Source organism: Anolis sagrei, chromosome Y (assembly GCF_037176765.1).
Source record: "Anolis sagrei isolate rAnoSag1 chromosome Y, rAnoSag1.mat, whole genome shotgun sequence".
In the NCBI taxonomy this organism is placed as follows: Eukaryota; Metazoa; Chordata; class Lepidosauria; order Squamata; family Dactyloidae; genus Anolis; species Anolis sagrei.
The window spans coordinates 3,632,210-3,651,448 of NC_090035.1; the positions used below are offsets into that span (position 1 = coordinate 3,632,210).

The 19,239-nt window shown below is 42.6% G+C and overlaps 1 protein-coding gene across 1 annotated transcript; it reads right to left on the bottom strand.

Annotated features, from left to right (window-relative positions):
• Positions 1-2,607: 2,607 nt before the first annotated feature.
• Positions 2,608-18,943, bottom strand: LOC137095464 (protein NATD1-like). Its single transcript, XM_067462161.1, has 3 exons — positions 18,716-18,943; positions 5,166-5,284; positions 2,608-3,123 (listed from the first exon to the last, which is right to left on the bottom strand). The coding sequence occupies exons 1-3, from the start codon at positions 18,837-18,839 to the stop codon at positions 3,007-3,009; spliced, it is 360 nt and encodes a 119-aa protein (XP_067318262.1). The 5' UTR covers positions 18,840-18,943; the 3' UTR covers positions 2,608-3,006.
• Between the last annotated feature and the right edge of the window lie 296 nt (positions 18,944-19,239).

Sequence of the window (19,239 nt, forward strand, 5' to 3'; positions counted from 1 at the left end):
AATGCATATATATATATATATTCAAGATGCAATGCAATGCATATATATATTTCATGATGCAATGCATATATATATATATTTCAAGATGCAATGCAAATATATATATATATATGATGCAATGCATATATATATATTTCAAGATGCAATGCAATGCATATATATATATTCAAGATGCAATGCATATATATATATCAAGATGCAATGCAATGCATATATATATATATATTCAAGATGCAATGCAATGCATATATATATATATATATACAAGATGCAATGCAATGCATATATATATATATACAAGATGCAATGCAATGCAATGCATATATATATATATATATATATATATATATATATATATATTCTAAGCCATAGATGGTTGTATCCATGGCTACAGAATCCAATGAGATCAAGGGCTAGACTAGAACTGCACCCAACGAAAGGAGAGCTCACCAAACTACAGGTCCCACAATTCCACAGCATGGAGCTGTCGCAATTAAACTACTATCAATCTGCTATAAAATGTGAAGTGTAGATACACCTTGGTTACTCCTGTGGTGCCTTGAATGCTACTATAGTCACGGGGCGCATCCAAACCAAATGCAGTTTGACGCCACTTTAAACTGCTATGGCTCAGTCTGGGAGCTGTAGCTTGACAAGGTCTTCAGCCCACAGCACTGACCCTTGGGCAGTGAAAGTGGCACCAAACCGCATCTGTTTTGCAGTGTAGATGCATCCTTCCGAAGGCAGAATAGAAAGGATTTCTCTTGCAAACATCCTAAAGGTATTGCTGAAAAGCACCAAGCGATCTAGAGTCCGAATATGAACGTAAACATTGCTTTCGTCTCGTTGCTTTGACCTGCCTTTCTCCCAACGCATCTCAAATCAGGAGAAGGTACACGTTTGAGGATGATGGTGATGATGATCCAGCTGCCATGGCAACCCCATGTCCAGTGCGGACTGCCAAGAGATGTGCTTCGATCTCCCCACTTGTGCTAAGCAAGGCAGAGAATTATAGCAAACAGGCGTGTTGGGGATTTGGGCCTATCTGCATTTGGCCCAATGCAACTTGGGCCCTCCAGGTGTTTTGGACTCCAACTCCCACAATTCCTAACAGCCTACCGACATCCCCAACACGCCTGTTCCCAAGCCTTTCAAACAAGGGATGCTCATCTTGCAGCGCATCATACACCGACGAGGGAGGATGCGCAAGGTTGGAAATGTCAGAGGGAGCCACAGGTTAAGCCACGTCCGTGGAGTGAGTGCGTGTGTTTGGGAAGAAAACCGGGTTTGCGTGCTTGAAAAAAGCCAAGCAAATCCTATTTGGCCTTGTCACGTTTTTCCGCAAGTTCGCTCGCCATTGCTTTGCCCATCGCCGTTTGCGACCCCAAAAGTGCTTCGTGGATCACAACCGGTTTTGCAGTAGTGAAGACACCCAAGGTTTGTTGACTGTATTCAGCACTTTGCAATTCAATCTTTCCTTCCTTCCTTTTCTTTCTTTCCTTTCTTCTTTCCTCCCCCTCCCTTTTCCTTCCTTCTTTCCTCCCTCCCCTTTCTTATCCTTCCTTCTTCTCCTTTCTACGTTTCCTTCCTTCTTTCCTCCCTCCCTCGCTTTTCTTTCTTTCCTTCCTTCTCCCTCCCTTGTCCTTTCTTCCTTTTCTATCCTTCCTTTCCTTCCTTTTTTCCTCCCTTCCCTCTCCTTCTTTTCTATCTTTCCTTCTTCTCCTTCCTACTTTTCCTCCCTTACTCCCTTCTTTTCCTTCCTTCTCCCTCCTTTGTCCTTCCTTTCCTCTTCCTTTTCTTTCCTTCCCTCCCTCTCTTCCTTTTCTAGCCTTCTTTACCTTCCTTCCTTCTTTCCCCCTCTTCTTTTTCTTTCTTTCCTTCCTTTTCTCTCCCTTGTCCTTCCTTCCGTCCTTCCCTCTTCCTTTTCTATCCTTTCCTCTCTCCCTTCCTTCTCTTTCCTTCCTTTCCTACCTTCCCTCTCTTCCTTCCTTCTTTCCACCCTCTTCCTTTTCTTTCCTACCTTCTTTTCCTTCCTTCTCACACCCTTGTCTTTCCTTCTTCCCCTCCCTCCCTTTTCTATCCTTCCTTCTTTTCCTTCCTGTTTTTTCCTTCCTTCTTTCCTCCCTCTTCCTTTTCTTTCCTTCCTTCTTCCTCCACTTCTTTCCTCCCTCCCTTTTCTATCCTTTCTTCTACCTCCCTTTTCCTTCCTTCCTTCCTTCCTTCCTCTTTCCTTCCTCCTTTTCTTTTCTTTCCTTTCCCTTCTTTCTTTCCTCCCTCCTTCCTTCCTTCCCTCCCTCGCTTTACTTTCCTTCTCCCTGCCTTTTCGTTCTCTTTCCCTTCCTTCTCTTCTTCCCTCCCTTTTCCTTCTTTCCTTTCCTTTCCTTTCCTTCCTCTACTCAAGTGTTATTGCTCCTCCCCATGACAGATTAGGGACAGAAATCCCACCAAACGAACCGGAAATCAATCCCCAAGGTGCCCTTTTCCTTCTCGGAGGGGCGGGCGAGGCCGTCTTCCTCCCGCCTTTCCAAACCCAGGAGACCCTTCCATTCCCGCACGACGGCTTTGGGTGGACGCAAGGCGGTGTCCAGAATGTCCACAACCCTGGGGGCCTCTGAAGCCAAAGTGTTTATTGCCTTGAGCACCAAGGAGCCCCTTCTCTCTCTTTCTCTCTCTCTCCTCCAAAGACCCCCAAATGTGCCCGCCGGGTGCGCACAAGCCCGCCTCCTAATGCTACTTTGGGGCTGGCGGCATCCAGTTTGTCCAACTTTGCCGAGTTTCAGAAACAAACCGTGTCCAACGACCCCAGGAAAAGAAGACCCAGTTTTTCTCTCCTTTCGGACAGAAGGCCAGCGTGTAAACCACAGATCCCGGCCAAACTATTGCAAGAACCAGGTGGAAGAACCGAGGAGGAGCCGCGCATTTGTGCGCACGTTGCGGCCGGCCAAGGCGTCCCGAGAAACGGCAAAAGGCCGACGATCATCGCCATTCAGGACCTCCGCGGCCGCATTAAGACTGCAAACGCTCCAGGTACTGCGGCAGAGGGTTCTCCTTCACGTATTTCTGGATGTACCAACAGGTGAGGTGGGCTTTCAAGTCCTCTTCCACCACAAAATCCAAGGCTGCCTGGAAAACAAAGAGAGGGAATCGAACCAGCGTTAATGTCCCGCACGTCAATGCAGGGTGAGCTCCCACCGTTAGCCCCAGCTTCTGCCAACCTAGCAGTTCAAACGTGAGTAGATCAATAGGTACTGCCTTGGGAATGGGGTGAGCTCCCACCATTAGTCCCACCTTCTGCCAACCTAGCAGTTCGAAAGCATGCAAATGTGAGTAGATCAATAGGTACTGCCTTGGGAATGGGGTGAGCTCCCATCGTTAGCCCCAGCTTCTGTCAACCTAGCAGTTCAAACGTGAGTAGATCAATAGGTACTGCCTTGGGAATGGGGTGAGCTCCCACCGTTAGCCCCATCTTCTGCCAACCTAGCAGTTCGAAAACATGCCAATGTGAGTAGATCAATAGGTACTGCCTTGGGAATGGGGTGAGCTCCCACCGTTAGCCCCATCTTCTGCCAACCTAGCAGTTTGAAAGCATGCCAATGTGAGTAGATCAATAGGTACTGCCTTGGGAATGGGGTGAGCTCCCACCGTTAGCCCCATCTTCTGCCAACCTAGCAGTTCGAAAACATGCCAATGTGAGTAGATCAATAGGTACTGCCTTGGGAATGGGGTGAGCTCCCGCCGTTAGCCCCATCTTCTGCCAACCTAGCAGTTTGAAAGCATGCCAATGTGAGTAGATCAATAGGTACTGCCTTGGGAATGGGGTGAGCTCCCATCGTTAGCCCCAGCTTCTGTCAACCTAGCAGTTCAAACGTGAGTAGATCAATAGGTACTGCCTTGGGAATGGGGTGAGCTCCCACCGTTAGCCCCATCTTCTGCCAACCTAGCAGTTCGAAAACATGCCAATGTGAGTAGATCAATAGGTACTGCCTTGGGAATGGGGTGAGCTCCCACCGTTAGCCCCATCTTCTGCCAACCTAGCAGTTCGAAAACATGCCAATGTGAGTAGATCAATAGGTACTGCCTTGGGAATGGGGTGAGCTCCCACCGTTAGCCCCACCTTCTGCCAACCTAGCAGTTCAAAAACATGCAAACGTGAGTAGATCAATAGGTACTGCCTTGGGAATGGGGTGAGCTCCCACCGTTAGCCCCATCTTCTGTCAACCTAGCAGTTCAAAAACATGCAAATGTGAGTAGATCAATAGGTACTGCTCTGGCGGGAAGGTAATAAAGGTGCTCCATGTAGTCATGCCAGCGACCACATAACTTTGGAGGCATCTATGGACAACGCCGGCTCTTTGCAGCTTCAGGGCTACTCAATGCTAATCAAGCTTGCTAACTGCTGTTGTGTTGTCAAAGGTTTCTGAGGCCAAATAGGGGGTGCCTCCAGACAACAACAGCGAGGCTACCTCTATGAAGACACCTTCACTGATTGACTTTGCAGCTTCAGGGCTACTCAATGCTAATCAAGCTTGCTAACCACTGTTGTGTTGTGAAACGTTTCTGTGGCAGAACAGGGGGTGCCTCCAGGCAACAACAGCCAGGCTACCTCTATGCAGATACCCTCGCTGATTGACTTTGCAGACTCAGGGCTGTTATTGTGTTGTCAAAGGTTTCTGTGGTCGAACAGGGGGTGCCCCCAGGCAACAAAAACCAGGCTACCTCTATGCAGATACCGTCACTGATTGACTTTGTAGCTTCAAGGCTACTCAATGCTAATCAAGCTTGCTAACTGCTGTTGCGTTGTCAAAGGTTTCTGTGGCTGAACAAGAGGTGACTCCAGGCAAGAACAGCCAGGCTACCTCTATTCAGAGACCCTCGTCAATTCATTTTGCAGTTAAAGCTTGCTCATTGCAACATTCAGACTGGCTTCAAGCAGACAAGGGCTCTTCCTCCCTCTCTGGAAATTATTCCACAGGGGTGTGTATATATATATATGCACTCCACTTGCTCCCCTTCAACAGAACCTCTGAAAATGCCAACAGGCACAAATGCAGGCGAAACATCAGGAGAGAGTGCTACTAGAACATAGCCAGACAGTCCAAAAAACTCACAGCAACCCGGTGATCCCGGTCATGAAAGCCTTCGACAATCCATTGGGAAGCTCCTACCTTTGCCAGGTGCTTGGCGATTCCTCTCCCCCGGTAGGCATCGGGGACCTCCGTGTGCTGCAAGTCCACGATCCTCTTCCCCACGTACTCATACAAGAGGACCGCTTTGTCGTGGCAGCCTGGAAGGAGAAGGAAAACAGAAGATGTCACGTCCAAGCCGATTTGGGACGCTGCTTTTTGAGGGACCCCATCCAGTGACCCCCAAAAGACACAATGCAGCCGCTCCATCTTCTAGGATTATATCACTAACTGTCTGATTCCACAGCAAGCTGGCTTCAGGAAAGGCAAAAGCTGCACGTCGCAAGTGCTGAACCTGACTCGGCACATAGAAGATGGCTTTGAAAGGCAGCAGATCACAGGAGCTGTCTTCATAGACCTGTCAGCAGCCTATGACACTGTCAATCACCGCCTCCTCCTGACAAAAATGTATAGCATCACAAAGGACGACCACCTCACTCGCCTCATAGGAAACCTGCTACAAAACAGGAGCTTTTTTGTTGAGTTCCAGGGCCTGAGAAGCAGATGGCGGAAACAGAAGAACGGCCTGCCTCAGGGGAGCGTGCTTGCTCCATCCATGTTCAACATCTACACAAATGACCAGCCACTGCCAGAAGGGACAGAGTTTCATCTATGCTGATGATCGTGCCATCACCGCTCAAGCAGGGAGCTTTGAGATGGTTGAACAGAAGCTGTCCGAAGCTCTAGGTCAGTGTTTCTCAACCTTCTTAATGCCACGACCCCTTAATACAGTTCATCATTTAATGGTGACCCTCAACCATAACATTATTTTCATTGCTACTTAACAACTGTTAATATCGCTAGTTATGAATCGTCATTGTAACGATTCGTGAAGATGCCACTAATCTGTGATGAGGTCACCAATTTGTAAAAGTTTGTAAAGGTAGTGGGATTTATAGTTTACCTACAATCAAAGAGCATTCTTAACTTCACCAATGATGGAATTGGACCAGACTTAGCACACAAGGCTCCCATGACCAACAGAAAAAACTGGAAAGGTTTGGTGGACATTGACGTTTAGTTTGGGAATTATAGTTCACCCACATCCAGAGAGCACTGTGGACTCAAACAATGATGGATCTGGAACAAACTTGGCACGAATATCCGATACGCCCAAATATGAACACAGATGGAGTTTAAGGGAAATAGACCTTGACATTTGGGAGCTGTAGTTGCTGGGATTTATAGTTCACCTACAATCAGAGAGCATTCTAAACCCCACCAACGATAGTATTGGGCCAAACTTCCCACACAGAACTCCCATGATCAACAGAAAATACTGTGTTTTCTGATGGTCTTTCGCGACCCCTCTGACACCCCCTTGTGACCCCTCCAGGGGTCCCAACCTCCAGGTTAAGAAACACTGCTCTAGGTGCCCTTACTGCCTATTCCAGGGAAAACCAACTAATCCCCAACCCATCTAAAACACAGACATGTGCCTTTCACCTTAAGAACAGACAAGCATCCTGAGCTCTGAGGATTATTACCTGGGAAGGAATCCCATTGGAGCATTGCAGCGCACCCAAATCCCTGGGAGTCACTCTGGACCGTGCTCTGACCTACAAGAAGCACTGCCTGAACATCAAGCAAAAAGTGGGTGCTAGAAACAATATCATACGAAAGCTGACTGGCACAGCCTGGGGATCACAACCAGATACAGTGAAGACATCTGCCCTTGCGCTATGCTACTCTGCTGCTGAGTACGCATGCCCAGTGTGGAACACATCTCACCACGCTAAAACAGTGGATGTGGCTCTTAATGAGACATGCCCATTATCACGGGGTGTCTGCGCCCCACACCACTGGAGAAATTACACTGCTTATCCGGTATTGCACCACCTGACATCCGCCGAGAAGGAGCAGTCAATAGTGAAAGGACCAAGGCAGAGACATCTCCAGCTCATCCTCTGTTTGGGTATCAGCCAGCACGTCAATGACTTAAATCAAGACATAGTTTTCTAAGATCTACAGAGACACTCGCTGGAACACCCCAGCAAATGAGAGTCCAAAAGTGGCAGGCTCAAACCCAGAACCTCATCCAATGGCTGATACCAAATGAGAGACTCCCCCCTGGGCACACAGAAGACTGGGTAACTTAGAAGGCGCTGAACAGACTGTGCTCTGGCATCACGAGATGCAGAGCCAACCTTCAGAAATGGGGCCACAAAGTGGAATCCTCAACATGCGAGTGTGGAGAAGAGCAAACCACTGACCACCTGCTGCAATGCACCCTGAGCCCTGCCACATGCACCAGGGAGGACCTTCTTGCAGCAACACCAGAGGCACTCCAAGGGGACAGATACTGGTCAAAGGACATTTAATCAATGTCCTTCCCTCTTTCTCTCCTTCCTTCCTCTACCTTTCTTTCTTTATCTCCTTCCCTCCTTCTTTCCCCCCTTCTCTCCTTCCTTCCTTCTCTACCTTTCTTTCTTCCCTTCCCTTTTTCTCTCCTTCCTTCCTCTACCCTTCTTTCTTTCTTGCTTTCTTTATCTCCTTCCCTCCCTCCTTCTCTTCCTTTCTTTCTTTCCTTCCCTCCTTCCTTCCTCTACCCTTCTTTCTTGCTTTCTTTATCTCCTTCCCTCCTTCACTCCCTCCTTCTCTCCTTCGTTCCTTTCTTTTCTTCCCTCTTTCCCTCCTTCCTTCCTCTACCCTCCTTTCTTGCTTTCTTTATCTCCTTCCCTCCTTCACTCCCTCCTTCGTTCCTTTCTTTTCTTCCCTCTTTCCTTCCTTCCTCTACCCTTCTTTCTTGCTTTCTTTATCTCCTTCCCTCCTTCCTTCTCTCCTTCTTTTCTTTCCTTCCCTCTTTCTCTCCTTCCTTCCTCTACCCTTCTTTCTTGCTTTCTTTATCTCCTTCCCTCCTTTCCTTCCTTCTCTACCTTTCTTTCTTCCCTTCCCTCTTTCTCTCCTTCCTTCCTCTACTCTTCTTTCTTTCTTGCTTTCTTTTTCTCCTTCCCTCCTTCTTTCCTTCCCTCTTTTGCTCCTTTTCTACCTTTTCCCCTTCCTTCTCTCCTTCTCCTATTAACCTTCTCTATTTATTATTGTTATTATTACATTATTTTACTCTCTTATTACTGTTATTGCATTTCCATCATTTTACTCTATTATTATTATTATTATTATTATTATTATTATTACATTTATTATTTTACTCCCTTTATTGTTATTGGAAGGCTATGTAAGCACATTTACATTAAAGAAGGTTAGAATAATGGTTTAATCAGAGTTGGACAGCTTTATCTTAAATTTCAATTTTATGTAAATATTTTTGAATATTTACTCTACGGATGCCTCAATTAATGTAATTTTATTGGTATCTATTTCTATTTTGAAACTTACTGCTGCATTTCCCACCCTCAACTTATACTCGAGTCAATACATTTTCCCAGTTTTTTGTGGTAAAATTAAGTGCCTCAGCTTATATTCAGGTTGGCTTATACTCGAGGATATACGGTAAGTGTCAAGTAAAGAATCTGTAGCCAGACGAAGCAATGTTGCAACTGAGTCAAGATGTTGTAATATAATACTATACTACTTCTAAAAAACATAATATACCTCTCCTTTCCTGTTGTCTTAGCCCTGTTCTTAACTAGGAGATAGGGTGAGCTCCCGATGTTAGCCCCAGCTTCTGCCAACCTAGAAGTCTGTAACTTGGGGGCTGCCTGATGGAGCTCCTGGTAGCACAGCAGGTTAAACCGCTGAGCTGCTGAACTTGCTAACCAGAGCGGGTGTGCTCCCGATGTTAGCCCCAGCTTCTGCCAACCTAGAAGTCTGTAACTTGGGGGCTGCCTGATGGAGCTCCCTGTGGCGCAGCATGTTAAACCGCTGAGCTGCTGAACTTGCTAACCGGAGCAGGGTGAGCTCCCAATGTTAGCCCCAGCTTCTGCCAACCTAGAAGTCTGTAACTTGAGGGCTGCTTGATTAAGCTCCTGGTGGCGCAGCGTGTTAAACTGCTGAGCTGCTGAACTTGCTAACCGGAGCGGGGGTGAGCTCCCGATGTTAGCCCCAGCTTCTGCCAACCTAGAAGTCTGTAACTTGGGGGCTGCCTGACAAAGCTCCTGGTGGAGCAGCGTGTTAAACTGATGAGCTGCTGAACTTGCTAACCGGAACAGGGTGAGCTCCCGATGTTAGCCCCAGCTTCTGCCAACCTAGATGTTTGTAACTTGGGGGCTGCCTGATGGAGCTCCTGGTGGCGCAGCAGGTTAAACCGCTGAGCTGCTGAACTTGCTAACCGGAGCGAGGTGCGCTCCCGATCTTAGCCCCAGCTTCTGCCAACCTAGATGTCTGTAACTTGGGGGCTGCCTGATGGAGCTCCTGGTGACGCAGCAGGTTAAACCGCTGAGCTGCTGAACTTGCTAACTGGAGCGTGGTGAGCTCCTGATGTTAGCCCCAGCTTCTGCCAACCTAGAAGTCTGTAACTTGAGGGCTGCTTGATGGAACTCCTGGTGGCACAGTGGGTTAAATGCAGTTCCATGCAGTCATGCCAGTGCCCACATGACCTTGGAGGTGTCTAAGGACAACGCCGGCTCTTCGACTTAGCAATGGAGATGAGCACCACAGTCCCAGAGTCGGACACGACTGGACTTAATTTCAGGTGGTGAATACCTTTAGCTTAACGGCACTTCATGCAGTCATGCCATTGGCCACATGACCTTGGAGGTGTCTAAGGACAACGCCGGCTCTTCGGTTTAGCAATGGAGGTGAGCACCACAGTCCCAGAGTCGGACACGACTGGACTTAATGTCGGTTGGTGAATACCTTTGGCTTAACGGCACTTCATGCAGTCATGCCATTGGCCACATGACCATGGAGGTGTCTAAGGACAACGCCGGCTCTTCGGTTTAGCAATGGAGATGAGCACCAGAGTCCTAGAGTCGGACACGACTGGACTTAATGTCGAGTGGTGAATACCTTAACGGCACTTCATGCAGTCATGCCGGCCACATGACCTTGGAGGTGTCTAAGGACAACGCCGGCTCTTCGGCTTAGCAATGGAGATGAGCACCAGAGTCCCAGAGTCGGACACTACTGGACTTAATGTCGGTTGGTGAATACCTTTGGCTTAACGGCACTTCATGCAGTCATGCCATTGGCCACATGACCATGGAGGTGTCTAAGGACAACGCCGGCTCTTCGGTTTAGCAATGGAGATGAGCACCAGAGTCCTAGAGTCGGACACGACTGGACTTAATGTCGAGTGGTGAATACCTTAACGGCACTTCATGCAGTCATGCCGGCCACATGACCTTGGAGGTGTCTAAGGACAACGCCGGCTCTTTGGCTTAGCAATAGAGATGAACACCAATCCCCAGACATCCCCAGACATGACTGGACTTAATGTGAAGGGAAAACCCTGACCTTATACATACATACATATATATATATATATAATATGATATATATACACACACACACACACACACACACACACACACACATATATGATAATAATAATGATATTATAATATACTATTTCTGAAAATGCATAATATAAGATTCCTCTCCTTTCCTGTTGCCTCAGCTCCGTTCACATTGAATTCAATAGTTTGGGATTTGCTCGGAGTAAGCTCCCCACCATTCGTCTAGCTTGCTGTCAACCTTTGCAGCCCGAAAGACAATATCATCTGCCAAGTAGGAAATTTAGGTACCGCTTATGTGGGGAGGCTAATTTAATTAATTTACAATGCCATAAAAATCTCCAGCCCGCATATGACTCAAATAATATGGGAGAAAGGTATCAAACGAGAGAGGAAAGGAAGCTGGCAGGGAATCCTTGAGTGCAACCTCCACCAGTTTTAATTAAAAATAGCTCTGGAGGGACAGGTGTTCCCCTACCAACCGGGGAGTAACCAACACAGCCGGGTCTCCTGGGGGGTGGGCAAGCGACCCACAGAAAAGTCAAGGGCTTAAAGGAAACCAGAGACCAGTTTGCAAACAGGACGAAGAGCTAACCTCACACTCCTTGGACCCAGCGAAGGAGAAGCCCCCTCTTTCCATTGGGAATTTTGCAAAATCAGGCATTTCTGTTGCCACCTCCCGCTTCTGGAAAGCTGTGTCCCCCAATTCCTTAGTTCTTGCATTATTATTATTATTATTATTATTGCAAAATGTGCAATTGTGTCAAATTTGGGATTTGCGCTACCATAAAGCTTCGTTCTCCATTCTTTGGTTTCTCGCTTTGACAAAGTCAGGGATTTTGCAAAATAGGGAATTGCTTTGGCCATCCCGCACTCCCATAAAGCTGTGGGATTTTGCTTTGGAATTTTTGCAAAAGTGGAGGGTTTTTTTGGAATTTTTGCTAAAATGTTGGGCTTTGTTTTGAATTTTTTGCAAAACTGTGGGATTTTGTTTTGGAATTTTGCAAAACTGATTTTGTTTTGAAATTTTTGCAAAACATGGGGTTTTGTTTTGGAATTTTGCAAAACGTAAGATTTTGCTTTGGAATTTTTGCAAAAAATGTAGGATTTCATATTGGAATTTTGCAATATGGATTTTATATTGGAATTTTTGCAAACATGTGGGATTTTGTTTGGGCATTTCTGCAAAACGTAAGATTTTGCTTTGGAATTTTGGCAAAAAATATGGAATTTCATATTGGAATTTTGCAATATGGATTTTATTTTGAATTTTTTTGCAAAAATGTTGGGCTTTGTTTTGGAATGTTTCCAAAATGTGGGATTCCACATTGGAATTTTTGCAAAATGTGGGATTTTGTTTTGGAATTTTGCAAAACATAAGATTTTGCTTTGGAATTTTTGCAAAAAATGTGGTATTTCATATTGGAATTTTGCAATATGGATTTTGTTTTGGAATTTTTGCAAACATGTGGGATTTTGATTGGGCATTACTGCAAAACATTGGATTTTGTTTTGGAATTTTGCAAAATGTAAGATTTTGCTTTGGAATTTTTGTAAAATATGGAATTTCATATTGGAATTTTGCAAAACCTAAGATTTTGCAAAAAAAATTGTGGGATTTCATATTGGAATTTTGCAATATGGATTTTATTTTGGCATTTTTGCAAAAATGTGGGATTTTGTTTTGGAATTTTTGCAAAATGTAGGATTTTATCTTGGCATTTTTGCAAAATGTGGGGTTTCTTTGGCTGCCTTACTCTCCTGTCAGGATCCATCCCACTGTTCTTTGCTTCTCACTTTCACAAAAGTTTCCATGGCAGAGAAGGAAGCATGAGTCAAACAATCTGCAAACTTCTACCAATCGGAGACACAGAGTGTTTCCATGTATTGTTTAAAGCACCTGATAGTATAGATGTTTTCAGAAAGGTGTTTCTTTCGTTTCTTCAGAAGCACAAAACGGGGAGTCCCCTTCCTGCACAAAAATCAGCTCGACAAGAAAGCAAGCTGGAGCTGATCCCAGTTCCAAGCCTGTTTTCATCTGCATCCCAGAATTTGCCTCTTTGCCTTGGAAAGAGAGTGCGTGCATGGTGTGCATGCCCAGAAAATGCACGCACCTACCAGTATCTGCAGCTGAGTGCCTCTTACTCTAGAGTAAGAGAAGCTCGGCTGCAGGCACTGCCAGGTGCATGTGCTTTCTGAGCCTGCATGCCATGCACACACTCTCTTTCCACGAAGAGTGTGTGTGTGTGGAGGCCTGGAAAGCACACACCGCTTGCAGTCAAGTGCCTCCTCTAGAGTAAAACCAGCCATGCATGCACTCTCTTTCCAAGGAGAGTGCTGTGTGGTGAGACGTGCAGGCCCGGAAAGCACATACGCCTGCAGCCAAGCACCTCCTCTAGAGTAGAAACAGCCATGCATGCACTTTCTTTCCAAGGAGAGTGCATGTGGTATGCAGGCCTGGAAAGCGCACACGCCTGCAGCCGAGTGCCTCCTGTAGAGTAGAAACAGCCACACATACACTGTCTTTCCAAGGAGAGAGTGTGTGTAGTGTGATGGAAAGCACACATATCTACAACCAAGTGCCTCCACTAGAGTAGAAACAGTCACGCACGCACTTACTTTCCAAGGAGAGTGCATGTGTGGTGCGGGGGCCCGAAAAGTGCGCATATCTGCATCCGAGCCCCTCCTCTAGAGTAGAAACAGCTACACACGCACTCTCTGCCCAATGAAAGTGTGTGCATGGTGTGGCGTGCATGCCTGGAAAGCATGCATGCCTGGAGCAAAGTGCCTCCTCTAGAGTAGAAACAGTTACACATGCACTTTCTTTCCAAGGAGAGTGCGTGTGTGGTGTGGTGTGCAGGCCTGGAAAGTGTGCATGCCTACAGCCAAGTGCCTCCTTTAGCGTTGAAACACCCACAAACGCATTTTCTTTCCAAGGAGAGTATGTGTGTGGTGTGGTGTGCAGGCCCGGAAAGCATACACGCCTGGAGCCAATCGCTTCCTCTAGAGTAGAAACAGCCACACATGCACTGTCTTTCCAAGGAGAGAGTGTGTGTAGTGTGATGGAAAGCACACACATCTACAACCAAGTGCCTCCACTAGAGTAGAAACAGTCACGCAAGCACTTACTTTCCAAGGAGAGTGCATGTGTGGTGTGGAGGCCCGAAAAATCTGCAACTGAGCGACTCCTCTAGAGTAGAAACAGCGACACATGCACTTTCTTTCCAAGAAGCGTGTGTGTGTAGTGTGATGTGCAGGCCTGGAAAGCACGCACGCCTGCAGCCAAGTGCCTCAATTAGCGTAGAAACAGCCACACACGCACTTCCTTTCCAAGGAGAGTGCATGTGTGGTGTGGAGGCCCGAAAAGTGCGCATATCTGCAACCGAGCACCTCCTCTAGAGTAGAAACAGCTACACACGCACTCTCTGCCCAATGAAAGTGTGTGCATGGTGTGGCGTGCATGCCTGGAAAACATGCATGCCTGGAGCAAAGTGCCTCCTCTAGAGTAGAAACAGCTACACATGCACTTTCTTTCCAAGGAGAGTGCGTGTGTGGTGTGGTGTGCAGACCTGGAAAGCACACACATCTACAACCAAGTGCCTCCACTAGAGTAGAAACAGTCACGCACGCACTTCCTTTCCAAGGAGAGTGCATGTGTGGTGTGGAGGCCCGAAAAGTGCGCATATCTGCAACCGAGCGCCTCCTCTAGAGTAGAAACAGCTACACATGCACTTTCTTTCCAAGGAGAGTGCGTGTGTGGTGTGGTGTGCAGACCTGGAAAGCACACACATCTACAACCAAGTGCCTCCACTAGAGTAGAAACAGTCACGCACGCACTTCCTTTCCAAGGAGAGTGCATGTGTGGTGTGGAGGCCCGAAAAGTGCGCATATCTGCAACCGAGCGCCTCCTCTAGAGTAGAAACAGCTACACATGCACTCTCTTCCCAATGAAAGTGTTTGCATGGTGTGGCGTGCATGCCTGGAAAGCATGCATGCCTGGAGCAAAGTGCCTCCTCTAGAGTAGAAACAGCTACACATGCACTTTCTTTCCAAGGAGAGTGCGTGTGTGGTGTGGTGTGCATGCCTGGAAAGTGTGCATGCCTACAGCCAAGTGCCTCCTTTAGCGTTGAAACACCCACAAACGCATTTTCTTTCCAAGGAGAGTATGTGTGTGGTGTGGTGTGCAGGCCCGGAAAGCATACACGCCTGGAGCCAAGCGCTTCCTCTAGAGTAGAAACAGCCACACATGCACTGTCTTTCCAAGGAGAGTGTATGTGTAGTGTGGTGTGCAGACCTGGAAAGCACACACATCTACAACCAAGTGCCTCCACTAGAGTAGAAACAGTCACGCACGCACTTCCTTTCCAAGGAGAGTTCATGTGTGGTGTGGAGGCCCGAAAAATCTGCTACACATGCACTTTCTTTCCAAGGAGCATGCGTGTGTAGTGTGATGTGCAGGCCTGGAAAGCACGCACGCCTGCAGCCAAGTGCCTCAATTAGCGTAGAAACAGCCACACACGCACTTCCTTTCCAAGGAGAGTGCATGTGTGGTGTGGAGGCCCGAAAAGTGCGCATATCTGCATCCGAGCCCCTCCTCTAGAGTAGAAACAGCTACACACGCACTCTCTGCCCAATGAAAGTGTGTGCATGGTGTGGTGTGCATGCCTGGAAAGCATGCATGCCTGGAGCAAAGTGCCTCCTCTAGAGTAGAAACAGCTACACATGCACTTTCCTTCCAAGGAGAGTGCATGTGTGGTGTGGAGGCCCGAAAAGTGCGCATATCTGCATCCGAGCCCCTCCTCTAGAGTAGAAACAGATACACACGCACTCTCTGCCCAATGAAAGTGTGTGTATGGTGTGGCGTGCATGCCTGGAAAGCATGCATGCCTGGAGCAAAGTGCCTCCTCTAGAGTAGAAATAGCTACACATGCACTTTCTTTCCAAGGAGAGTGCATGTGTGGTGTGGAGGCCCGAAAAGTGCGCATATCTGCAACCGAGCGCCTCCTCTAGAGTAGAAACAGCTACACACGCACTCTCTGCCCAATGAAAGTGTGTGCATGGTGTGGCGTGCATGCCTGTAAAGCATGCATGCCTGGAGCAAAGTGCCTCCTCTAGAGTAGAAACAGCTACACATGCACTCTCTTCCCAATGAAAGTGTTTGCATGGTGTGGCGTGCATGCCTGGAAAGCTTGCATGCCTGGAGCAAAGTGCCTCCTCTAGAGTAGAAACAGCTACACATGCACTTTCTTTCCCAGGAGAGTGCGTGTGTGGTGTGGTGTGCAGGCCTGGAAAGTGTGCATGCCTACAGGCACATAATGGGAATAATAAATAATATAAAATAATATCAATGCAAGGATACAAAAGATAAGGATATAAAAGAAAAGTGACAATACATTATAATATGAAATAATAGAAAAATAATATAATGAGAATAAATAATATAATAAAATAATATAACAAAATGAGAATAATAAATAATATAAAATAATATTAATATAATGATACAAAAGAATATAAAAAAGAGTGACATTATAATATAAAATAATATAAAAACAAAATAATGAGAATAATAAATAATATAATAAAAATATAACAAAATGAGAATAATAAATAATATAATAAAAAATAATACAAAAGAAGTGACAATGTATTTCAATATAAAATAATGGAAATAATAAATACAAAATAATATTAATATAATGATACAAAAGATAAGAATATAAAAGAAGGGTGACAATATATTATAGTATGAAATAATATATTATAATATAAAATGAGAATAATAAATATAAAATAAAATAATGGCAGTAATAAATAATATAAAATAATATTAATACAATAATACAAAGAACTGTGACAATATATTTCAATATAAAATAATGGGAATAATAAATAATATAAAATAATATTAATATAATGATACAAAAGTTAAGAATATAAAAGAAGAGTGACAATATATTATAGTATGAAATAATATAAAATAAAATAAAATAATGAGAATAATAAATAATATAATAAAAATAGAACATAAAATGAGAATACTAAATAATATAAAGTAATGGGAATAATAAATAATATAAAATAATATTAATATATTAATAAAATAATACAAAAGAAGAGTGACAATATATTTTGATATAAAATAATAATAAATAAATAATAAATAATATTAATATAATAATTAAAAATAATACTAATGAAGAGTGACAATAAATTTTAACATAAAATAATGAGAATAAATAATATAAAATAATATTAATACAATAATAAAAATAATACAAAAGAAGAGTGACAATATATTTCAATATAAAAAATGAGAATAAATAATATAAAATAATATTAATACAATAATAAAAATAATATAAAAGAAGAGTGACAATATATTTTGATATAAAATAATGGGAATAATAAATGATGTAAAATAATATTAATGCAATGATACAAAAAATAAGGATATAAAAGAAGAGTGAGAATGTATCATAATATAAAATAATGGGAATAAATAATATAAATAAAATAATTGGAATAATAAATAATATAAAATAATATGAATGCAATTATACAAAAATAAGGATATAAAAGAAGAGTGAGAATGTATCATAATATAAAATAATGGGAATAATAAATAATATAAACTAATATGAATGCAATGATACAAAAGATAAGAATATAAAAGAACTGTGACAATATATTTCAATATAAAATAATGGGAATAATAAATAATATAAAATAATATTAATATAATAATATAAAATAATACAAAAGAAGAGTGACAATATATAATAATATAAAATAATAATAAATGATATAAAATAATATTAATACTAAAAAATAATACAAAAGAGTGAGAATATATAATAATATAAAATAATAATAAATGATATAAAATAATATTAATACTAAAAATAATACAAAAGAAGAGTGACAATATATTATAATATAAAATAATGAGAATAAATAATATAAAATAATATAAAGAGAAAATAATACAAAAGAAGAGAGAATATATTTCAATATAAAATAATGGGAACAAATAATATAAAATAATATAAATAAAAAATAATACAAAAAGAGTGAGAATATATTTCAATATAAAATAAGGAGAATAAATAATATAAAATAATATGAATACAATTATACAAAAAATAAGGATATAAAAGAAGAGTGAGAATGTATCATAATATAAAATAATGGGAATAATAAATAATATAAACTAATATTAATGCAATGATACAAAAGATAAGAATATAAGAGTGACAATATATTATAATATAAAAGAATGAGAATAACAAATAATATAAATAAAATAATATTAATAAAAATAATACAAAAGAAAAGTGAGAATATATAATATAAAATAATGAGAATAAATAATATAAAATAATATTAATAATAAAAATAATACAAAAGAAGAGTGACAATATATTATAATATAAAATAATGAGAATAAATAATATAAAATAATAATACTAAAAAATAATACAAAAGAAGAGTGAGAATATATTAGAATATAAAATAATAATAAATGATATAAAATAATATTAATACTAAAAATAATACAAAAGAAGAGTGAGAATATATTAGAATATAAAATAATAATAAATGATATAAAATAATATTAATACTAAAAAATAATACAAAAGAGTGAGAATATATAATAATATAAAATAATAATAACAGATATAAAATAATATTAATACTAAAAAATAATACAAGAGTGAGAATATATTTCAATATAAAATAATGAGAATAATATAAAATAATATAAATAAAAAAAATACAAAAGAGTGAGAATATACTGTAATATAAAATAATGAGAATAAATAATATAAAATAATATTAATAATAAAAATAATACAAAAGAAGAGTGAGAATATATTATAATATAAAATAATGAGAATAAATAATATAAAATAATAATAATAATAAATAATACAAAGAAGAGTGAGAATATATTTTAACATAAAATAATGAGAACAAATAATACAAAATAATATTAATACTAAAAAAAATAATACGAAAGAAGAGTGATAATATATTTCAATATAAAATCATGGGAATAATCAATAACATTAACATAATATTAATACAATGATACAAAAGGTAAGGATATACAAGAAGAGTGGCAATACATGGTAGTGTAAAGCAATGCAGTATCCAGTGTTGGGCCAGCCTTACCATTGAGTCGGACGGTGAACTGCCTCCTGGGGCGGTCGTGGTGGACGCGGATGGGGCATGGGGCGGCGGCGGGGGGCTCGAGGAGGGTGGAGAGCGGGCCTCCCGCCGGGGACGCCTGCGCCATGAGGCCGCGCTCCGGGCTCCCGTGGCCGGGCAGAGGAGGCGGACTGCCAGGCAGGGAAGGAGGGAAGGAGGGCAAGGATGGAGCCAGGCAGGAGAAGCAGGCAGGCAGAGAAGCGAACCCAAGGGCAGGGAGACTAGGCCAGGCCAGGCCAGGCAAAGCAGGAGAGAGAAGAAGAAGGAGAAGAAGGAGAAGAAGGGCCAGGAAATCAGCTGTGGCGTCACGTGCCCCCCGCCCAGCCAATGGCTGCCCCGGCTCCCTTGTTTTGATACATTCCTCTCCCACTCTTAAAGGGGCCGCAACTCAGTCTCTGCAGGGAAAGAAAGGAACTGGGAAACTGCACTCTCCCAATTTGGAAGAAATAATAATAATAATAATAATAATAATAATAATAATAATAATA